The 24,599-nt window shown below is 38.8% G+C and overlaps 1 protein-coding gene and 2 pseudogenes across 1 annotated transcript in view; 1 reads left to right on the top strand and 2 right to left on the bottom strand.

Moving 5' to 3' along the window:
- The window catches only part of TTC6 (tetratricopeptide repeat domain 6), a 225,872-nt gene that overhangs the window by 65,486 nt on the left and 135,787 nt on the right, over positions 1–24,599 (top strand). The window contains exons 4-6 of the mRNA XM_008269509.5: positions 1,670–1,800; positions 6,933–7,127; positions 24,095–24,236. Coding sequence (XP_008267731.4) covers positions 1,670–1,800; positions 6,933–7,127; positions 24,095–24,236 — 468 coding nt within the window. The remainder of the gene's footprint in view (positions 1–1,669; positions 1,801–6,932; positions 7,128–24,094; positions 24,237–24,599) is intronic.
- Positions 9,586–9,702, bottom strand: LOC127484072 (U2 spliceosomal RNA; annotated as a pseudogene).
- Positions 21,021–22,372, bottom strand: LOC127483743 (aspartate--tRNA ligase, mitochondrial-like; annotated as a pseudogene).

The raw sequence follows: 24,599 nt of genomic DNA, 5'->3' as shown, positions 1-24,599 counted from the left end.
AACTGCTATATAGATTTGTAATTAGTTATGCAAGGAAGCACAATTAGTGATGTAGAGTTGTGTCCAATTCAACTTATTTCCCAATAATTTGGATGAGAATATGGAACACTAATGTATTGGATTTGAAGATGACATTTAAAATGTGATTGAAAATTTGGTCAGCCAGTTCTCAGATGAAATTTAATTGGGATAAACGTATTTATGGTTCTGCCTTTGGGCCCACAAACAGAGTGTGAAGGCATGAAATGTAATGAATTAACATAATGTAAAAGGACTCAGTATTTAGGCTATACTGTAGCTTTGTGATAGGAAGACAAATGCAATCATAGCTTGCATTGATTGACAAATGCCATAAAAGAGGATCATTTTTCTATTGGCTAAACTGATTATATCCCACCTCAAATGCTATGCTCAAATCTGGGTATCTAGTCTCAGGAGGGACTCAAATTAGGGAGTGGAGAAAGCATTTGAGATGATGAAGCACAATCCTGCAAAGCCTTGTCATGTAAAGGAGAGTAGAGGAGACTGGGAAAAGTATGGTTATCTGGAGGAAAGGCAGGCCCAGGGGAGTAAACTCTGTTCAAATAGTTGGCTGTGAAATGGAAAAGATCTAAATTGTACCTGTTTGGTTCATAAAGTTAGAATTAAAACTTGTGGATGAAAGTTGTTAGGTTCTGTAAAAAAGAAACATACAGAAATTCCAACAACTGGAAGAGCTTCAAAGAGAAAGTGGCCATCTTTAGATGTATCCAAGTTCTCTGTTTCTGACCATGTTCATGCCAGGTAATGACTGCTTGGTGGAGGTACTGTGGAGAAAATTCAAAGATTAACTGGATGGCGAGATGGGAAGCTCTGTAATCATTGGACTTTCATTATTTTTCATTACTTCTTTATTCAAGAAGTTGCAATAGCTCTCTTTATTCCCCTATCAAGCCTATACTCCCTACATAATTTATAAGAACTTTGTTTATCTGGTTGCTTCCTACTTATTTAACCATATCCTGCTTTCTTCAAGAAAGGTCTGCTCTTTTCAAGCTGTTTCAAAACAATGCAGAGTAACTCACAGAGAAAAATATCTTTATAGGTATAAGTACCAGGAATTCTGCAAAATTTCTAGGAAATCTAAAAACTGTATCTCTATATGTACTGTAAATAAGAGACACTGCTTTATGAAACAAAATGTGTTTGACTTGTGACTTTTTCCAAGAACTACCAACAGAAAACAGTATGACTGTAAGAAGGACAAATTGGTGAACATTAGTCCTATATATATATATAGAGAGAGAGAGAGAGCATTGAAGTTCTTTTAAATTTGTGCTTGTAATCACCAGTCATATCAAACTTTGGGAAACTAAGCATATGTTCTATTAAAAATATCAACTAAATAGATTTATGGAGGGAAAGACTTATTTCTTCTTCAATATTTCAAAGTAATAAATGAAAAATATTATAAATAAGTATGGTGCTAGCACTTTTATTGCTGTGAAGGTTTATATGCAAAAATATAGAAATGGATTTAGAGGGAAAGAACTCATCTTTAGGATTTATGCTGTTACATATATAGAAATCAGGGGTTTAAATATGAGATGGGTTATTAAATATGAGACAGACCTAACTCGAATGTTATAGATTCCCTTAACAGCACACTTTATATATATCTTTTTTGCAGGAGAAATCATCAAAATTATTGCATATCACAGGGAAAGGAGTTAAGCGAATGCGAAAAAGTAATTTAGGAATTCCACCACTGAGACCAGGAAAATCTTTAAAATTCCTTCGGGCTCAAAACCTACCTAAAAAGTAAATTCCTTAAGCTTACAAATTTTACTATGTGAAGTGAAATTATTTGGTAGCATTTGTACATGAAAATGTGCTTTCTAAAAGGAAAACTGAATGTTTTAGAAATTCATATATGAGATCCAAGATAAAGCAGCTCGGAGGAAAAGTTGGAGGCATGTTTCATAGTCTGGATGTATACGCTGTTCTCTGTGATTTCTTCTATTCCCTTTTTGACCAGTGCACTTACTTGAATGATGTACCAGTAAATGGAATGAAAGTAGTTCTTTTTGAGGCTAAAGAAAATTAATATGAAATTTTTGGTTACTGCAATTCCTGATTTGGGTTAACCGATCACATTGGTTAATTTTGTTATGATATTGTGGAGATATTGTTATGATAAAAGATACCAAAATGTCCACAGGTCAATCAATTTGATAATTTAGGTGGCTCTCTATTTTTCTACCCTAATGTTTCATCTTTCACCACCTCCCAACTCATATTTTTAATGGGGTTTTCTTATTACCCAGGATTACACATACAACCACATTTTGAATGATGGCATGTAAATGCAATTTAGATTATGGTTTACCTTTCACTATTTGCCTTGTTGAAATTCTAGTTTTCTCCCCATTTCATCACTAGGTTTTTATGGGTTGGTTTATTCTAGATCATTCTTCGTTTAACTCTTTATAGGAGTTTAAAGAAGCTTTAATTATTAGCTTTTGTTGTTGCTTAGGGCACTGAAAGGTGTGCTGGACATGGAAGACAACCTTTTTTATGGCCAGCCTAAACTTTGTAAATGGATATTACTCACAATTTAGTAGCTGAGAATAGACTCATGGGAAAAGAATTCCAAAGTTTATGAAACAGTCAAATTGGCATTTAAGTGACCCTGTACATGCCATTGCTTATCTGCATTGCTTTAAGCTCATTTAGTTAGTGAGATTATGTATTAAAACAAATAGTGACAGCAGACAACAAGTATTTTACCTTCAATAAATAGTTACTGTCAGATTATCAATGAAGCAGAAACGTCTTGATTTTTTTTTTCAAAAAACCTTGCATTTAGTGCATTAAGCAAAGTAGCATGGCCACACACAGAGCCTGAGTCTTTTCTTTTTTATGTCTTAGTGTTTCAAAGAATGACAAATAGTCCTGTTTAAGAAGAGAGTGCTATAAAAACACACAGCCTTTCCTGAGCATGCCAAAAATATTTGTAGATCTTACTGATATTTATAGTGATGTTCTAATTCATTAACTGAAAATTAGAAATTTCTATTAGAAATAAGAGGAATCAAAATTTGATATTTTAGAATTTATTTAATAAAAGACAATCAGGAAAACTGTTTCTAGAAATCTTTTCCTTGAAGCTTTTCTTCTCCCTCTTTCAACATTTTTTTTTTAACCTAACTCTTCTCACTGGTGACTAACACTCAACTTAAACTGTTTTCTTGGGAATTCATCCATGTATTGCAGCATAATGTTATTTATCTCAATAACCCAGGGAGATTTACTTGCTGATCTATGTTGTTAAGACTCTAATGGTAGCATAGGAATTCAGATTGGCCGTGATGCTTTCTTCAGAAAAAAAAAAAAATCAGTAAGGTAATCTCAGGTACATTCCACTAGCCAGGGCCTGTCCCGGGCAGAATGGTGGTGTGGGTGAGCTTGACATCAGAGCTCACTTTTTATCACCTCTTATTTTTCAGACCTTTTTTAGGAACCCAGAGTGCCTGTTGCCCTGGGTTCCTGGATACACCCTTTTACTCCTTTAGTTAGGTCTCTTTGTCTCAGATATTTCCAAATGCTTTAAATTTTCTTTTCTTTTCTCACATGGACATGTACACATTCTGTTGTCCTTTTCATGCTGGACCATAGGCTATTTTGTAAATTCCATAAACCATTTTCTATTACTAATTCAATGATATATATACTATGTTTAGCAATGGATTAGTTGTTGTGTGGTACAAATTAATAATAGCAGTAGAAGCAAAACAAGCATTTCTTGAAAGACTCCCATAGACTGGGAATGATATATCTGTTATTTTTATCAGTTATGAGAAAGTTAAGAATTAGGGATTTTTATTTTAAGTTTTCTGAAGACTTTCAGCAAAGCCAGTTAACAACGTAGATAAGTGTCCAAACCAGTATTCTGATCCAGGCCCAGCCAACTCTAAAGTCTATATTATTTTCTTTAAATAAGAATTTATTTATTTGAGAGACAGAGTTACAGAGAGAGGGAGATACAGAGAGAAAGATCTTCCATCCGCTGGTTCACTCCCCAAATGGCTGCAACAGCCAGAGCTGGGCTGATCCGAAGCCAGGAGCCAGGAGCTTCTGGGTCTCTTATATGAGTGTGGGGGTCCAAGTACTTGGGCCATCTTCTACTGCTTTCCCAGGCCATTAGCAGAGAGCTGGATCAGAAGAAGAACAGCCGGGAAATGAACTGATGCCCATATGGGATGCCTGTGTTGCATGCAGAGGTTTAGCCTACTATACTATTGTGCCAGCCCCAAAAGTCTATATTCTTTACACTTTGCTAATTTCCAAAGCAGTCTCAAACACACAGAACAGTCAATGGACATACCATCATTGACTAGACAAAAGGTCAAAATGGGTAGCACAAGGCTAGGGCAATATATGAAGAGACGTTTCTTTTTTTTTTTCCACAGGCAGAGTGGACAGTGAGAGAGAGAGACAGAGAGAAAGGTCTTCCTTTGCCGTTGGTTCACCCTCCAATGGCCGCCGCGGCCGGCGCGCTGCGGCCGGCACACCGCGCTGATCCGATGGCAGGAGCCAGGAGCCAGGTGCTTTTCCTGGTCTCCCATGGGGTGCAGGGCCCAAGCACCTGGGCCATCCTCCACTGCACTCCCTGGCCACAGCAGAGGGCTGGCCTGGAAGAGGGGCAACCGGGACAGAATCCGGCGCCCCGACCGGGACTAGAACCCGGTGTGCCGGCGCCGCTAGGCGGAGGATTAGCCTAGTGAGCCATGGCGCCGGCCCGAGACGTTTCTCAAAAAGGGGAAGGAAAAGGAAAAAAAGAAAAGGTAAACATTATAGTGAAGTCTGTCCTTGAGCTATTCTTTGAAGGATGTTTAGTTGTAGACTACAGGGTGGAATCCTTTGTATCTTTAACCATAGGAACTAACAGGTCTAGCCTTGTGATTTGTCCTGGGATGTGATGTTGGAGGCACCTCTGCCATGTGAGAGACACTCTTCTAAATGCACGCACTCTTCTTTCCTAAAGCAAATTTGTGCAGGATGCATTAATATTGTGTTTCAAAACTTACCACGGTATAGAGAAATGAATTGGCTTGTTTGTAACCAAGGATTTGAATCCAGGGTATCTCACTCCAGAATCGATAGTCTTAACCACTATTCTGGAATTAAAGCCAGATGCTATGAGCCTAGAGAAAGGATTAGTGAGATGCAGTAACAAAGAGCCATTGTGCTAGGTAAAGGAGTACTTAAAGAAAATCCATCCTTTAGGATTTTGCAGAGGGGAAGATGCAGAGGGTGCCGTGTTCAGTCCCACTGGCAAACACTTGCCTGTGTAGACTGAGATGAAGTGGACCTTGACTTGGGTCTGCTGAGAAGGAGTACAGCTGAGCTGCCCTGTGCAGGGGACAGAGTGTGGTTCATATATACAGGATATACAGGTGAGGGAGAGAAAGTCGAAGATGCTTTGTATCTTGAAGACGAGGAATCTGTCCAGAAGAATTAGTGATACTTGAGATGAGTTACAGGAGCTCTTGGTGAGCAGGACTTCCTTTTTTTTTTTTTTTGTAAAAACAAATAAAATTTTTAGAGAGAGAAAGAGAATGAATATTAATGAGAACTTCTCAAATGCCCACAACAGCTGGGGTTAGGTTGACACTGAAGCAAAGAGCTGAGACAAAATCCAGATCTCCCATGTGGGTGACAATAATCCAGTTACAAGAGTCATCACCGTTGCCTCCAATGGTCTGCATTAGCAGGAAGCTGGAGTCAGTAGCTAGAGCTGGGAATTGGAAGCAGGTAGTGTGATGTGGGACACAGGTGTCTTAGACCACAAAGCGAAATGCCAACTCCTGATATTTGCACTGTTGAACAAGAAGTTCAAACCCTAGAAGCTACACTGGTTTAGAAACTGGAGAAGGAAAAGTCAATGACTAAGTCAAATTGTGATGCTTGTGAGAGGTAGATGGAAAGCTAGAGTTGTGCAGGCTTAAGTATCATGGAAAAAGAGTGATTTCAAGAGTCGTCATTATTAAAGCTATGATTTGGATGTCATAAGAGAATATGACCTGAAGATCTAAAGTTGATTTGATTTGATGAAAAGAAGGTCATTTGTTTAATGTAAAAGTATGTTTTAGTAGGGATGAAGTAGTGTATCCATTCAGGAGTCAATAGACATTAATAGGAAAGACATTTGGCTTATAGCCATCAAAGTTTTGTTTGAATCCCAATAGTCACTCCTGATTTGGTAACTGATCCAGAATGAGCCTACCCCAAAATAAGGACAATGATACCTAAAATCGTGGGAGTTAAGAATGTGTGTAAAGCACCTAGCACAAAGCCTGGCACATAGTAGTTGTTCAATAAGTGTTTATTGAGTGGATGGCCGGTGGCATGGGTGATTAAGAAGATAGATCATCATGCCCTCCTCTGTACTTTGGGAAGACAGAGAAGAGACTAATTTCAGCAGAGTGAGAAGGAAGATGGTGCATTTACTAAGAGAGGCCCAGGGTTCCACTGGAGCTGGTTAACTGATGATGTGCCTCATATAACTATTTGTGTTGTTCTTCAGAGACATCAGCAGCACTTGAGCAGAGTTGCAAAGGAGTAATGCATGATGCATGACTATGGTCTCCCTGGAATTAGTTATAGAAATCAGGAGAGAGGGCAGTTTAGGGGTGGGATGATAACGGATTTGCTTTTAGCCCTGTTGATTCTAGAATGTCTGTAGAACATGTAGGTTGAGATATTTAGCAGGGAACTGAATATGTATTTGTAGCTGTGGATAATGGCCTGAGATTGTGTTATTAAATTGGTTATAAATCATTATGATAGTTTTAAACACAACCTCCTACACTTACATATCCTTTAGAACCTTAATGAAATTGCCAATTGCAAAAGGACTAAATAAGCTCCCTTTCATGTCTCTGTTGCAGAATTCCACATGACTACTGCACTCCCCACCTTCATGATCTGTGCACCACCATCCCAGCTCAGGAGCTGCCTGTTGACTTGCGCCTGGCTTCTCGGCTGTATCACACCGCTGACAAGAAAGGCCATGATATGCTACGGGAAATATTTGGATTTCCTTTCTTAGATGATCACTTTACAGAAGAAGAACAAAGAAATAGGTAAGAATTCCCTTGGTGATTTTGTTTTACACTGTATTTAAATTGTCAAAGAAAATCTGAGGTTTTGGTTTTCAAGAGTTGATTCTTTCTTGGACACCAGAGAGGAGCAGTTGTTACACTTCCGTTGCTCCCCCAGTGCAGACACAGCCAGGTCGGGGTCTCCATTTTATACACTAATCAATTAAGGAAAAAAAGAGTGAACTTTTATCATCCTGCCCTGCCTTGTCCAAAGCACCTGTTTTCACTTCCGTGAGAGACTCCATGCTGTCAAGTCTCCTGCCTTTTAGCAGAGGTGGTAGAAATCCTGAAAGTAATATACCAGATGTTTTAAGAACATTAATAATATTGTTTATTAGCAACATTTTTAGTGTTATAATTGTTCTATATATATATACATATATATATATATATGAGCTATGGTATCAAAAGATTATTAGTAACTTACCCATACTTTTCATGATCTGTTCTGAACTCATTTTCTCAAACTTGACTTTTAGTAAAAATTGGAGCACATCTCTGTATTCTTCCATGGTTTAAAATCACCTAGTTCTCTAGTGTTTAGTAATTACAGTGAGTTTTCATTTGAATTCCCAGAAGTAGGTCATTCTCATGTTTATTTTCTATTTAGTCGAAACCACATTTTTAGGATTTGTCCATCATAACTTTTATACACATGTAGTCTTTTATCAAGTCAGTTTTGCAAGTTTTTAAAAATATATATGAGGAATTTTCAAATTAAAACCAATTTTTAAAGTGATTTTAACATTCACTTCATATGTAACACGATGTACAGATACACATACATTTAATTCACTTCATATGTAAATATATATGTACATACACATATATGCTATTTTTCTTTTTTTTCAATATGCTCTTTTTTTTAAGATTTTTTTTAAAGATTTATTTATTTGAAAGTCAGAGTTACACAGAGAGGAGAGGCAGAGAGAGCGAGCGAGGTCTTCCATCCAATGGTCCACTACTCAACTGGCCACATGGCTGGAGCTGTGCTGATCCGAAGCAAGGAGCCAGAAGCTTCTTCCAGGTCTTCCATGTGGGTGCGGGGGCCCAAGGACTTGGGCCATCTTCTACTGCTTTCCCAGGTCATAGCAGAGAGCTGGATTGGAAGTGGAGCAGCAGGGTCTTGAACCAGCATCCATATGGGATGCCGGTGTTTAAGATTATTTATTTGAAAGGCATAGTTACAGAGAGGCAGAGGTAGAGAGAGAAAGGTCTTCCATTCACTGGTTCACTCCCCAGATGGCTACCACGTCTGGAGCTGCACCGATCTGAAGTCAGGAGCTAGGAGCTTCTTCTGGGTCTTCCACACGGGTGCAGGGACCCAAGACTTGAGCCATCTTCTACTGCTTTCCCAGGCCATAGCAGAGAGCTGGATTGGAAGTGGAGCAGCCGGGACACAAATGGGTTCCCATATGGGATGCCAGCACTGCAGGCAGTGGCTTTACCTGCTACGCCACAGCGCTGGCTCCTGCTATTTTCCTTGAAAGCGGGATTCATGACAAGAGATAAAGTAAGGAAAGAAGGGCATGTTATATGGTGGGTATAATGCAGTGAAGAAAACATTTATAACTACCTGTATATCAAATAATATGACATCCACACATTTTAAAATATTCTTATATATTAAATTTTACATATGAGCAAAAGCATAATGGATTTGTCCTTCTTTATCTGGCTTATTCTATTTCCAGTCATTTCCATTCACATTGTGCAAGGCAAGCACTTAATTTTGAGGACTTAGAGCTTCTATTATTCATGCAAATTGTTAAAAATGTTGGTTTCTTTCCAGTTCTAAAAATATTTTTCTTCAAGTAGACCTCACTTTCCTTTTGTAAGAGAGTCAATAAGAGTTCTATTTGATGATGATAATTCTTGGCAATTTGTTCCTAAGTACCAAATAAGAAGTTAATTTAAGTGCTGAATATTTAATTCTCTAGCATCCATCTCTTGAGGATTACCTTGCTAAACATAGCTTAACCTTTTCAAAATATATCTGTCTGTTGAGCCTACAAATTCACAGAAATGTATAATTTTTTCTGCACTAATAAGTGTTCTCAAGAAAGGTAATTGTAAACATAAAATGAATACTCGTTCATGTTGTGACTTTTTGTATTTTTTTGCAATGAACAGTTTCTTCCAAAGAATAGTAAATTTGTGGTTATATAGTTTGAATACTTTACTAGTTCTGTATATAGTAATTATTGTTTCTGGCAAATATAATACATTTTAGTGGGAAGTAAGGTTATATACTTAAGCTTATTTGATATCACAATGTATATTTATATTGCTAAGTAGCAATTTTGATGAGAATTTAAAAAAATATTCTTTATGGACTGTATTTTTGCTTTGAAAATAATATTTATGTTTTTAAGTTTCTAGACATTTAGTTAGTATTACTAGTGTAGAATTTCAGATTTCAGATTTTTACTATCATTGCTTAGATTCTTAGGTTAATGTTAACCATTTAGTGAACAGCTTTCCAGGCATCTCTTGTATATTAAACTGATAAGAACAGATACTACACTTGATATTAGCCAAAAGGCCAAGGAGCGATGGGCATCTCTTGTATATTAATATGTTTAAACCATCTATGACATTTTGTTGCATGAATTTTTCACTCAAGGTTATATATGAATGTTTATGGTATTTCCTGATATCCACTAATTTAACCAAGCTGCTGTGACATTGTTTCTGGCAATTTTTAACACTGTTCATTTCCTTATGCTCTTGCCAAACTGTCAGTCTTTTAAATTTATTTTTAACTTGATAAGGAAGCATATTTTTTTTTAAAAAACTTTTTTTAAGTTTATTTATTTAGTTAGTTGAGAGGTAGGGTTATAGACAGTGAGAGGAAGAGACAGAGAGAAAGGTCTTCTATCCGTTGGCTTACTCCCCAGATGGCCGCAACGGCCGGAGCTGCGCCGATTCGAAGCCAGGAGCCAGGTGCTTCTTCCCTGTCTCCCACGTAGGTGCAGGGGCCCAAGCACTTGGGCCATCTTTTACTGCTTTCACAGGCCACAGCTGGATTGGAAGAGGGGCAGCCGGGACTAGAACCGGCGTCCATATGGGATGCTGGCACCGGAGGCGGAGGATTAACCTACTGCGCCATGGCAACAGCCCCGGAAGCATATGTTTTTATTTTAAAAATTCACTTCTGGTATGGTTGAACTTTTTTTTAATTAAAAATTTTAAAATTTATATAAATGGGACATATTTCATGTATTTCATATCTACAGTTTTAGGAGCATAATGATACTTTCCCTTCAGCCTCCTCCCTCCCTCTCTCCCACCCTCCCTTCTCTTTCCTTTTTTTTTTTTTTTTTTGGACAGGCAGAGTGGACAGTGAGAGAGAGAGACAGAGAGAAAGGTCTTCCTTTGCCGTTGGTTCACCCTCTAATGGCCGCCGCGGCCAGCGCACCGCGCTGATCCGATGGCAGGAGCCAGGTACTTATCCTGGTCTCCCATGGGGTGCAGGGCCCAAGCATTGGGCCATCCTCCACTGCACTCCCTGGCCACAGCAGAGAGCTGGCCTGGAAGAGGGGCAACCGGGACAGAATCCGGTGCCCCAACCGGAACTAGAACTGGGTGTGCCGGCGCCGCAAGGAGGAGTATTAGCCTAGTGAGCCACGGTGCCGGCCCCTTTCTTATTTTTTAAAAATCTTTACAATGACATACTTTTCAATTTATAATTCACTAAATAAATAATTCAACAAATAATAGAAAAAACACTGTTCCTCAAGAGTATAGACAAGGGTTATAAACAAAAATCAAATTGCAAAACATCAATTTCACTCAGATACATTACCTTTTTTATACTCTGTGTATTAGTTAGCACAAATAAGCCAGTCTTTCTGCATACATTTTGTTGAGAAAGGACGTCATTCTTTTTTATGGCTGAGTAATATTCCATTGTGTATGTGTGTGTGTGTGTGTATATCACTACCCCCATATATATATGCACATATATATCACTACCCCCATGTTAATAGCAGCTCAACTCACAGTAGCTAAGATATGGGATCAACCCAGATGTTCATCTACTAATGACTAGATAAAAAATTGTGGATGAACTTATCTTTAACAATTTGTTTTTCTACTGTTTAAAAAATTTTTTTTAATTTATTTATTTGAAAGGTAGAATTACAGACAGTGAGAGGAAAAAACAGAGAGAATGTCTTCTTTCTGTTGGTTTACTCCCCAAATGGTGACAACAGCTAGAGCTTGGCTGATCCAAAGCCAGGAGTCAAGCGCTTCTTCTGGGACTCCTACGCAGGTACAGGGGCCCAAGGACTTGGGCCATCCTCCACTGCCTTCCCAGGCCACAGCAGAGAGCTGGACTGGAAGAGGAGTAGCTGAGACTAGAATTGGCACCCATATGGGATGCTGGTGCTGCAGGCAGAGGATTAACCTACTGCACGCCGGCTCCTGTTTTTCTGCTTTTTAAGAATTACTAACTCATGTTTTATGGTGTTGTCATTCATTTTTTTATTGATTTGTAAGTGGTGTTTTTGTATTGAGGATTTAATAATTTGCCATACATATTGTAGACACTTTTCCACTTTTTTGTTGTTTTTTCAGTTTTATTTATGGTGTTTTGTACTATACAGAAATTTTGATTTTTTTTTAAGATTTATTTATTTATTTGAGTGTCAGAGTTACACAGAGAGATGAGAGGCATAGAGAGAGAGAGAGAGAGAGGTCTTCCATCTGATGGTTCACTACCTAGATGGCGCAACGACTGGAGCTGAGCCAATCTGAAGCCAGGAGCCAGGAGCTTCTTCTGGGTCTCCAACGTGGGTGCATGGGCCCAAGGACTTGGGCCGTCTTCTACTGCTTTCCCAGGCCATAGTGGAGAGCTGGATGGGAAGTGGAGCAGCCGGGTCTTGAACTGGTGCCCATATGGGATGTCAGCTCTTCAGGCCAGGGCGTTAACCCACTGTGCCACAATGCCGGCTGCAGAAATTTTGATTTTTATGTAGTAAAAGCCAGAGATTATTTTCTTTATGGGTTCTAATCTTGGTATCTTTCTTAGGAAGGCCAACCCCCCATTTCCCTATTGAGTTTTTATATGGTAAAGATTGTTGTAAGCTTATTTCCTGTGCACACTCATATAGTACATATAATTGTGTATAAATTTACAAAAGTAACATTGTAGATGTTATTTTGACAGTTTATATTTCTTATATTCCTTTCCTATTCTTATATATATAATTAAATGTAAATGTAGGTGCATGAGTATTTTTAAAACATTTTATAAAATTTTAACTGACATATAAAATTATACATAATTGTGGAGTACCATGTGTATATTATGTATTGTCCAATCAGGGTAAACCTATCTGTCTCCCACGAATAATTTTTTTGACTTCCTACCACTATTACCTATCAGCTTACAAATCAACCATATGAGGTATGTTTCTATTTGAAATATTGTATCCAAACCTTCCAAATAGGGTAGTGATGCTGGATAATAAAACAGAAAATTATCTACACTGTCATGTAATTCTATATTAACAACAACTTTATGAAGTTGATAAAATCATCCCATTTCCCAAATGAAAAGAATGCAGTGCAGTGATTAAGTAACTAGTCTGTATTTATACAGATGGTAAAAGGTGGGACATAAACTCAGGTCTCTCATGTTCTAAATGTGGTTTCTATTATTTCCCACTGTTTTGTGAATTTGTGAACATTAGTCACATTTTTCTCTCTGTGCTTCATTTTTAATACTCATTCTATCCTGTTTTCAAGACCAATCCTGACCTAAGCCAGAAAGAAACCTGAAGAGTTCTAGTTACGTAAGGAGAGATATATTTTACTTATCATTGGTTATTTGTATTTGATTCATTGTGACTCAGTTTTGGAAGCAGGGCTTCTGTCTGTGTTGGGGGAGAGTCTGTGGTACTGTTGCTTGTTTCCTCCTAGGACCTGAAAATCCTTCTTGTAGGTCTAGGTCATGAATGGGAACTTGTTAACTGTGAGAGACTTCTGTGGTGGAAATTATGCAAGTACTGGAAGCTTTGGAGCCTTGAGTATTGCCCAGTTCTGTATTCCCCATTGCTGGTTGCCCCCCGAGCAAGTGCCATCACCCAATGCTGCATCACCTGATGCCAGTTGCAGTGTACCGTCACCTATGGTCTGTTACTGTTGTCTTCTCCTCGTTATTTCCTTCCAACATGAGTATCTGGGATTGACCTTCCCTTACTGCCCCCTGCTTCCCTCACTCTCTGCCATTCCTCAGTGGTCAGGCTAATACTGCCCTCACACCCTCTTGCTTGGCCTTGTTTTCTTGCTGAATAATCCAGGTAATGACCTATGCCCAGGAGCATTAGACTTAATCCCTGTTAGAGGTCTAGCTGGTGATCTGTGACTCAGGAGCAGATATATCAGAACTGCAAGAGATCTGAGCATTCTGCTTGCCTACACATCTCATGTTACGGATGAGGAGCCTGAGGCAGGTTTTGCACCCCAAATCACAGTTGCTGGCAGAGTTTGAAGCAGAATCACTAGTACTTCAATTATATTTCATTGTATCCATTTTGAACAAATAGCCTCATCAGAATGCCTTAAACATATTTTAAATAATACAGATTGGGATAATAAAAAGTCATTTCAGTATTCGCTGTTTGACTGTTAGACTAGTGTGCATTTGTTTTTATATGGAAATACCACAAAAAGCATTATCTGGAAATATGTGTTTCAATAACCGCCAATATATGAAAGCTGGATTTTTTAGAAAAGTAAAACAATGTCATTCCACCAGATGTCACTGTTTGCTTGTAGCAATGATGTTACAATGATTTTAAAACAATTCCCCCTCTCTAGTCATATTTTGTAAAAAAGAAAAAAACCCCAAGTTTGTATAGTTATGTACTTATTCATATATAGATTCATTATTTTGTCAAGACTATATTCCCTGATTTTTAAAAATCATATAAAATATTCATATACTTGTGCTGCAGATTTTAATGAAAAAAAATGATACACGGCTAAAGATTATCTGCAGATTAACATTTTTAAGAAGATAAATTCTTATAAATTTTTATCCAGACCTATGAGTCCACATTTTTAACAGCATTCCCCTCCAAGTTAATGTTTTCCAAATGATTTATTGAAACCCAGTAAGTGGGTTATAAAATCAATTTGTGAGTTTGCTGTGAGCACTTTTAAAAAATGGTGTCTAGTAGAGACACTCCATTGCATGTATTACTTTGGTGAAACTTTTGTATGTGAGCATTCATAAAATTTCCCTGCACACATCTAGAGTTACTTAGAAGTGACTGTGGGCTCCATCCCATGAAGTTCCCCTCAAGGTTTTGTAAGCCAGTCTGAAAGACATGGTTTCTAAGGAAGTGCTAGTGAAGCTGTGAGAGGGAAGCCTCTCTGGTGGACTTGTACCAAGGTGGGGTACAAGGTGCAGCTGGGGGGAGATCTCTTCTCCATGCGAAGTTGGATGTGGCTAACAGTAGCTTTTATATAACTCACAGAAGATGTATGCAGCGATAATTTAAGAGCACTCATAGCTGAGAGCGAATGTTTTCCAAACTTCTTTGGCAAAACCCCCAATAAGGAATATAGTTTATATGTCTGACTCCTTGGGAGACTGATGTTGACTCTGAAAGAGGTTTAAGTTTCACCCTGAGAAAGGTGGGCTTGTGTATTAGTCTGTTTTCTGTTGCTATAATGAAATACCCAAGGCTGGGTGAGTTCACAAAGAGGCTTATTTAGTTCACAGTTCTGGAGTCTAAGGCATGCACTTGACCCCAGTGAACGCCTTCAAGTCAAATGGCATCATAGAGGCAGAAGGAGGAGAGATCACTTTACCAGATATGAAGCCAGTGGACTACGAAGGAGCCTGGCTTGCTCCTTTGAGAGCTGCCCTCTCACAAGAGCTAACTAAGGGTCCCACAAAAGCTACCCTATTCCATTCTGAGGGTGGCATCCCCTGTGACCTAAGAATCTCCATCAGACTTCACCTCTTAAAGGTCCAACCCCCTGTTAACATTCCCACACTGGGAACCAACCTTTCAACATGTCAATCTTAGGGGATCAACTACATTCAAACCATAGCAGTTTATCTCCTTCATTCAACCCCTCCTTGAAAATTATGATTATAATATCAGCCACTCACAGAGAATGTACTGTATGCAAAGATCTTCATATATATATAATATATATACATACATACATATATATATATAATTTCAAAGTGTTAGACTTGGAAAAAGCCCAATTACTGTTGCCATTCTTAAATGAGAAAACTGAGACTTAGGAAGGAAAGGTGGGCTACCCAACTATTTTCGTATGTTTTCTGTTGCTATAACAGAATACCCAAGACTGGGTATAAGGAAAAAAGGGTTATTTTGGTTTGTAGTTCTGGAAACTGAGAAGTCTAAGATCAGGTGACTGCATCTGATGAGGACCTTGTGTTGCTTCAGCTCATGGTGGAAAGCAGAAGGGCAGGTGGCCTTCTGAGAGAAAAGGGGGCTGAACTCATGCAGTGGCTGCCCCATTCCTATAAGAAAGGCATTAATCCATTCATGACCCAAACACATGCCATCATGCTGCATCTGCCACTGCTGCCACCTTGCAGACCAAGAAAATTTACATTTTGATGGGGACAAAACCATATTCAAAAGAAAGCAACGACATAGTATATCAAGTGGCTAATAAGGGATAAATCTTGGTTTTCAGCCTCATTCCAAAGACTTACTCTTTCTACTTATGTCAGTGATATTTAGACTTCCCTGTGGATCAGGACCTTCTGGGGAGTTTGATAAGCATAGTAACTCCAAGACTCTATTCCACACCTACTGAATTAGAATCTGTAGATAAGGAATCTGAGAAGCTATGGATTTGACAAGCACCCCAGGATATTCTTACAACCAGGCTGTATGAAGAGTGATCCCATCACACCAGTGGTTCTTGAACCTCGGTGTGTATCAGAATCACCTGCAGGGCTGGTTAAAACACCCCTTGAGCTTCTAATTCATTAAGTCTGTGGTAGGCTCAACAATTTGCATTTCTAACAATTCTTAGGTGATGCCTATACTACTGTTTAGGGAACACACATTGAGAACCACTGCTGGATCTCATACCAACCCATGATTCTCAGTTCCCCAGCCCAGGGTCTGGGGCTGGATTTGTCTGAGATTTTTCTTACTCAGTCAAAACTCAACAATATCTATTCAGTGTCTACTTCAATAAAATCATTGGGAGACAGAAATCAAGCTAAGTATCATGGTTTCCTCTGCAAACCAACCTATAAATTACTGTGAAAAAGATACACAGATTGGAGTGACATGCATTCCATAATGAAAGAGAGATCAAATGCAGCAGGAAAATGAGGGAGGCAAAAATGAATTTTGAGCAGAGAGGGTTTTGTAGAGGTCTCGTGGAAGAGATCTGAAGGCCTCACCTTTGTCATTTCCATAGCTCACACATTTGGTGTTCCTGTCTCCTCTATTGCCTCTTGGGAATCCCAGCTTCTTGGACATCTTTTACATAGGGAATATAGATTTGGTAGAGGATCGGGGCTAGGAAGTAGGGTTGGCAAGTCTGATGGGGCTCAGACTGTGGGGGACCCTGACATTCAGGCTCAGGAGCTTGGGTTATACTGAGTGAGTGTGTGTGTGTGTGTGGTCATTAAAGTGTTTTGGAGAGAGGATGACTGATGTCAAGTCAGGCAGAGATGTGTAGCGTGGATTGGAGGAGTAAGTGTCTGGAGGAAAAGGATCAGCGAAGGTGTTATCACAGGACTCAGATGAGAGAAGGTGCAATGGACAGGAGGGATACTGCAAGGAGAGAGTAGAGAGGATGAGTGATTGCCAGTGGGGCCCACAGAAAAGCTGGAGAGGAAGAGATGCTCAGTTTGAACCATTGAGATGGTGATGTTTTCCAAAGGGGAATAAAGTCAATTGAAAATAGAACTCAGTAAAAAATAAGAGTGGGACCTTGTGCCCACCCATCAATCAGGTTAATTATCCACTCCCCTTTGGAAGTGGATTAAAAGCCTGGAACATGCTGTGCCCAGCTCTCTTCCTTCTTTCTGGCCTTTTGCCATTGTGGGCCCTTGCTGGCCTATGCCTCCAGGGTGCTTGGCCTATGGGCCACCCTCCCCATGCTTCCTGGCCCGCTTGCTCCTCTATGTGGCAGGCTCCTGATAATTGGTATGAATCCAGATTTATCTCTCTTTTAGATAGGGCCCTCAATCTCCTATGCATTTCTACCATTGAATAAAAATCTTAAAACATAAAAAAAAAAGAAATGGGAATATGAGAGGGCAGAGGAGGAAGGGTGGGAGCAGGGGAGCAAGGGTGGGTATGGTGGGAAGTTGTAATTATGAAGTGTATGATGTTTGTTACTATAAAGCTGTATAGTTCTGCATATATTTCTCTGTACTTATTTCTAAGGATATAGTTTAAAAACTTGCCATGGGACTCCAAATCCCCTTAAGCTGGGTAGTTATAATACCATCTTAAGTGTTAAAGTGATTATATGGATAGGGTTGTCTGGTAATAATAGAATTAAAAAAGGATGAATGCTCCCACATGGGAAGCAGTCCACACAGCAGACTCATAGAATGACAATCACTTTGTATAGCACTTTGACCTCAGAATCAGCCCTTAAGGCATTCTGATCTGGCTGAAAAGTCCTCTAGAGCATTTCAGGCATGGAAAGGCAAGATACTGTGGCAAAAAATGTCCTACATGAAGGTCCTCTGTGGGTGAAACCCCAGTGGGAAAGAAGTGGTCATCAAATAAGAAGGTACTTTTCTCTGAAGGGAGGAGAGAACTTCCACTTTGCTTATGGCCTTGTCTAAATGCTGACAGAGTTTGTGGATTCAAAGGGCTTCCATCACCTAGGCAGCTTATGTCAAGACCCTTGGGTGATCACTGATGTCATACATAAGAGTGTTAATTATTAAATTAACAACAAGAGTCACTGTGCACTAACTTCCCATGCAGGACCTCTGTCCTCAAAGAGTTGTATTATAATTATGTTTAAGTGCTCACAAAAGATGTATAATTCTTGGGTACTTCTTTAAAGTTAATAAAGTTTCTAAAAAAAAAAAAGTGAAATTAACTTCAAGAAACAGTAACTTTGAACAGCCCTTGTCTCAACTGTGGAGGAACAGAATTTTTTTTTTTGTGCAAATTGTTGAACTCTTTATTTAGTATAGAGTTGATCTTCTATGTGTAATGTTAATCAAAAATGGATCTTAATGGGCCATCAAAGAAGGAGGTACCTTTCTCTGAAGGGAGGAGAGAACTTTACTTTGACTATGGCCTTGTCTAAATAAGATCGGAGTTTGTGAACTCAATAGGCTTCCATAGCCTTGGCTGCTCATAAGAGCCTCAGGTGATTACTGACGTCATAAATAAGAGTATCGGTTGTTAAATCAACAATAGGAGTCGCTGTGCACTTACTCCCCAAGTAGGATCTCTGTCCTTAATGTGTTGTACTATGTGAATTAACAGTATAACTAGTACTCAAACAGTACTTTATACTTTGTGTTTCCGTGTGGGTACAAACTGTTGAAATCTTTACTTAGTATATACTAAATTGATCTTCTGTATATAAAGGTAATTGAAAATGAATCTTGATGAAGAATGGGATGGGAGAGGGAGTGGGAGATAGGATGGTTGTGGGTGGGAGAGTGGTTATGGGGGGAAAAAGCTGCTATAATCCAAAAGTTGTACTTTGGAAATTTGTATTTATTAAATAAAAGTTAAAAAAAAGTTAAGGAGAAGAGAAAATGAGTAAGAATTGATTTTTGTGCATTTGATATTTGAAATGTGTTTTATATAAATAAATTCATACATATTTTTATGTAAAAAAATGGATCTTAGTGGAGAATGGGACTGGGGATGGGTGTCCTGAACCCTCCATCATCCATTTTGCTCCTGTTCACAGGAGCAAACAGGGAGAGGGAGGAGGAGGAGGAGTACGACAGTGGGTGGGAGAGCCAGTATAGTGGGAAGAATGACTGTATTCTCAAAGTTGTACTTATGAAATACATGAAGTTTGTATTACTTAAAAGGGTTTTTGGGGGAATAAAGTTAGAGGGAACAATATCTCTAAATATTTTCATGTGAAAATTATATAGTCTGTATAAGCCTACTTTGCAATCCTTTTATATTTATTTTATAGTAAGTGCTACAATATAAAAATGAATGTATTTTCCTCATTTTAAATTAATTTATAATAGCTTTTATTTTTAAGTATTTTTAAAGAAATTTTTAAAGTATTTTTAAAGTATTTTAAAGATTTTATTTTTAAGTATTTTTGAAGTATTTTGTAAAGAATTTTTTACAGTAAGTAAACTTACTGTTCACTTCTTTATACATTTGAGGTTGCTGTGAAGTCAACTAGTATGTTAAATTACTTAGAATTGAAAGAAAATATTATTAAGAGATTAATGATTTTCTTTACAAAGGGAATTTAAACATATACTGATTCATAAAATTACTGTATTTCTTTTATGACAGATAATAATTTTGTTTGATCTTAAGCGATAAAATACATGTAGGTACACCTGTATTTGTTTACATTTGTGTAATGCTTCATAGTTATTCAAAGCATTTTCACTTACATTTTCTTCTGCATTTATTATCTACTCTGATTCTTGCAACAACAACCCTGTGAGGTGGCTAGGGAAAGTTTTGTTTGCATTTCACATGAGCAGGAAAGGAGGCTAAATTTATGTAACGTACTTAAGGTGAAACACTGAATAAGCTTTTATGACACTTATTTCAAATAGTGATGTTTTTGAATTACATTATGCTTCTTCCTACTGTATTATGATGATGGTTGAAATGCATTTGTTAGCTAAATTTATAATTCTTTTAATGTGACTGGGTATCCTGAACCCTCCATCAATGACCAGTTCACAGGGGCAAACATTTTCCTACATTTCTCACATGATCAGATTACCTTTGTCCAAAGTGAATAATCTACATTTGATATGGAAAACATGATTAGAAAACATCAACTCACCCAAGAGCCGGCTTTCACAACTCTCCAAGTTAACAGGAACTTCCAGAAAAGTCCCATCCTCCAAAATAGTCCTAGTGATGCACGTTACCAAGCAAATACTGAATATATTCAATCTGTTTCTTCACTGTGATGAAGAATGTTGTCTAGATTACTTCCACCTAAAGGCTTGTCAGGTCTATGGCAGAATGCTGCATCTGATTTTAGCCTTAGGAAACAAAGACCAAAACTCAAAAGCTCAACTTTTTGACTTATGTGAGTAATTCAGTGAGATTTTTTCTGCCTCTGAGTTTATTGGTCAGGAAATCCAGATAGGATAAGGCATCAGTCCTTCAAGAGGGACAGGATCTGGGGTGTTGCTCATGAGACCATGTCCCTGGAAGGATTTGGGGCAGGTTGTGACATCTCTGGAGCTTCATTGTCTTAACCCTAATGAAATTCCTCCATGAGGGTGAGCCAAATAATCTAAAGCCTGGAGCAGAGGGGACAGAAATTTCCCATTTCTCTCTAGTATTGTTTCCAGGATGTAAAGCCACAGCTCTGCATTGTGAATTTGGCCCACTGCCATGTCACAGTGTTGGCTATGGACCTTCTCAGAGTCAGAGTCACTAGGCTGGGGAGCAGTAAGTGAGTAATGGGCTGACTCCAACTCTGTGGGATTTTGCTCCTTGGGAAGGAAGAAGATTGGAAAGTCCACCACACAAAGGGAAGAACAGAACTGCATCATGGAGCACGACTCTCCTTAATTCCAGGTCAACATATCACAGCTATAACATTCTCAACAAAGTGTGTGCTTTCTTGTGCTCTCTGGAAGCACAATCACACCTTCCTCTTGGTTCTCCATTCGGCTGATTAATTCCAATCTTTACTCCTTCATTATGAATTTAGCAGTGCAAGCATTCCAATTTTTATTGGTCTGTAGGAATATAAATAAAACCTCCTGATTAAAATAGTCAGTTTCAGATTTTTAGTGGACCCAATGTCTTTGCTTTTTAAGTACCTTACTCCTTCAGGGATACATAGGGCTTTGACAGTTCCCTGGGGACTTTCTAAGCTCATGTTGAGGAAATACAATCTATGTGTGTGTGAACACATTACTGATATCTGTGCTCTTCATCTCAAAGTGACTGTTGGTTTTGTCAGTTCCATATGTGGTGAGTGCCTCAGCAAAAATCATAGAAAGAAGAATAACCACCCTAGGATTGTCGCTGGGCCAGAAGTACTGAAGCAACTTTCAGTTAAACTCTGGATCCCATCTGGTCTACAAAGCATCTCAGCAATCTGAGTAGACTTGGGCTGGCTGTCTGGTCTTGAGTCTTCATCTCGATAGCATCGCATAGCCTGAAAACATCTGTCCAAGCGTCCAACCATCTGCTTCAACTGTTGAGGACTCTGAATGGGAGATCGAAGCTTCCCAGATTCCCTGGGTGGCCCTAAAAACTCTCTTCAGCTCTCTGGAGTTCTCTTGAGCCACGTTGGGGTTTCCAACAGAGATGTCTGTGCATTTTCATGACCATGCTGGACCTCAGTCACAGGTTAATACTGCATTTGGAAACTGTACAGCTACAAATGAAGAGCTTCTGTTTTCTGCACAAAGTCCTTAATTTCACAAGGCAGTTCCTGGTAGCAGTTCAAAAGCTCAGCTATTTTAACTTAGATTGAAATCACATCTGTTGGTGTTTTTTTGGATTCTCTTGTCCTGAAGGTCAAGAAATGACTGTTGATGACACTTGTACCACAGATTCCACAGGGACTTCATATAAAACCTTCACAGAAGTCTCTGACTTATCCCGAAGAATGGCAACTTGTACAAACCCATGGAAATCTCTTAGGACCAGAAAGATGTTTTGCTTCGATACTGAATGCATTCGTACAGAGGACTTCTTGGCCCAAGTGAGAACACAATTCTCTGCACGTAGCTGGTTCAGACTGCAAAGCTCCTGAATCCTTTTAGCAGCCTTTTTTAAAAAACTCAAGAGAAAAAACCTACACATATAGGCCATCCAGTTAAGACTGAGGAAAAAGTTGAATAAAAGCACTCCTGCTTTAGGCAACAGACAGAAGGGCTGGGCAGAGACATGTCTGTGCTGTTTTCACCTAGAATTAGCCCCTGTGAACTGAGCACCAGACTTCTGGATGGAGAACCCCAGATTGGCTGAGTGGTACTTCCATTGGGTCTGGATAAACCTGTGTATAGCTGAGGTGAGTAACCAAGAAAGGAAGTACATGTTGGAGCTACAGAATGGTGAGAGATAACCACAAATCCCACGCTTTCAGTGTTGGCCAGTGGTCAGAAGTCAGCTTTGGAAGTATACAGTATTGGCAAAATTTTAGGAGTTCCCACTCTCTTCTCCAGTGTTTAAGCCCCATCTTCACAACATTTGATGACACATCTAGAAACCAGATAAATTTTCAAGGGCTTTCGGGTCCCTGGGAGTGTGCATAGGGGAAAGATCTTTTCCCCATCTCGGTGAATCAGTTTCCATTTCTATTCAACAATGATGCATCCAGAGGTGACAAGAGAATGAATTCACACAGAAGTGCTAGGCACGAGCCAGACACAATTTAGGGGCACATGTCCTTTTCTTCTTTCTATATATTCCTAAAGGCTCCCAGGTCAGAACCAGAAACAAGAAGTAGTCTCATCTTTCAGATCTGAGCAGGTCTTTTGGAAGTAGAAGGCTAGCAAATCTAAAACTCTCCTAGAGCCTGAGTCTACACTCTGATGGCTACTGTAAGCCAAGCCCCCTTGCATTTGTATTTTCCAGCAGTCTATGGCTCAGTCATTAGTGACACATTTTGGCTTCATATTTTTTAATTTATCTCATCTCTAGTCCATTTAAGGCTTTTGGTTTTAAGTTTTGTATTTCCATATGTATTCTTTTTTTAAGTTTATTTATTTATTTGGAAGATAGAGTTACAAAGAATCCAGTGAGAGACAGAGAGAAAGAGGTCTTTCATCTACTGGTTCACTTTCCAAATGGCCACAATGGCCAGGATGGGCCAGGCCAAAGTCAGGAGTCTGGAACTCCATCTGAGTCTCCCATGTGGGTGGCAGAGGCCCAAGTACTTGGGTCATCTTTCCTGTTTTCTCAGCCATGTTAGCAGGGAGCTGGGTTGGAAGTGAAGCAGCTGGGACTCAAACCAGCACTCATAGGATGCTGGCATTGCAGATGGTGCCACAATGCTGACCCCCGTATGTAATCTTCTATATAAGTAGCTTGTAGACTAGAAGGGAACACCTGATGCCCAAACAATTTTCTGTTCATGCTAGCAAGATGTGAATCAAAAAAGGAAAACTATAATTTGAGGAGCCAGTGCTGCTTAAGCTGTGCTTTGCCATAGTGCATGAGATGAAATGGAATGGAGTGCAGGTGAGAGATAGAAGATAAAGATCTTTTTACTTCTTTTTGAATTGGACTTTCTTAGGGTAAATTTATTATTCCAATGTAATGAAACAAAACTATCATGACAGGTGGGCATTTCGTCTAGTGTTTAAGATGCTGATTATGATAGACCTCTGGAACCCAGCTCCAGCTCCTGACTCCAGTTTCCTGCTAATTCAGACCATGGCAGGCAGTTGTGATGGCCTCACATAGTTGTGTTTCTGCTGCTCATGTAGAACTGGATTGAGTTCTGACTCCTGGTTTACACACGACTGGGGATTGTTGCAAGCGTTTGGGGGATGAACCTGCTGAAGAGAGCTTTCTCTTTGTCTCTATCTCTCTCTTTCTGTCAAATAAATAAAAATATACACACAAAGGATAATGTATTTAGAACAAAATATAAATTAATTTGGATGATTTCTCATTGTTTATTATCTGACTTCTAAACAAATTGTTTAGTACAGATGACGAATATCAATGTGTTTATTTCAGCTGAGGTATGAAACTAAAGCAAACAACTATATTATCAATGACGTAAAAACTGATTTTTTTCCCACCCTGTAGAATACTGTATGGAATTCCTGTTATGGGTGAGAATCAAGAATATGCTAGTATTCCTTCGACAGCACCAGGGATATTCCCTGAATTGCCACAGACAGCTGGAGAGCATGCTCAGAAACCTTATCTGCAAGTGTTGGGAGAAGAAGTAAGATTTTTTTAAACTGAAATATAGTTTATTTTTTAAAAAATTTAGTTTTTAACAGATTCAACATAGTTTATGTATACAGTTATAATATAATGATATTTCCTTCCCCCCTACTCCCATTTCCCGTCTCCCTCTAACCCTTCCCTCCTCTACATTTTTTAAAAAATTTTTAAGATAAAATATTTTAAATTTACCTTACAGTAAAAAGACTTAATGCTTCATTGGATAAAAGGTTTAACAAATAAAAAGCAAAAGACTCTAGTTTAGTAAGAATATAGACAATGGCTATAAATAGTAATTGAATGGAAAAATGACCACTTCACCCATATACAGTAAATTTTAAAGTAATCACAGGTCATTAAC

The sequence above is a fragment of the Oryctolagus cuniculus genome, chromosome 12, assembly GCF_051225735.1.
Source record: "Oryctolagus cuniculus isolate XC-2025 breed Fujian yellow rabbit chromosome 12, ASM5122573v1, whole genome shotgun sequence".
Classification (NCBI taxonomy): Eukaryota; Metazoa; Chordata; class Mammalia; order Lagomorpha; family Leporidae; genus Oryctolagus; species Oryctolagus cuniculus.
The sequence above is the reverse complement of the archived record's forward strand: the minus strand, read 5'-3'. Positions and strand labels throughout refer to the sequence as shown.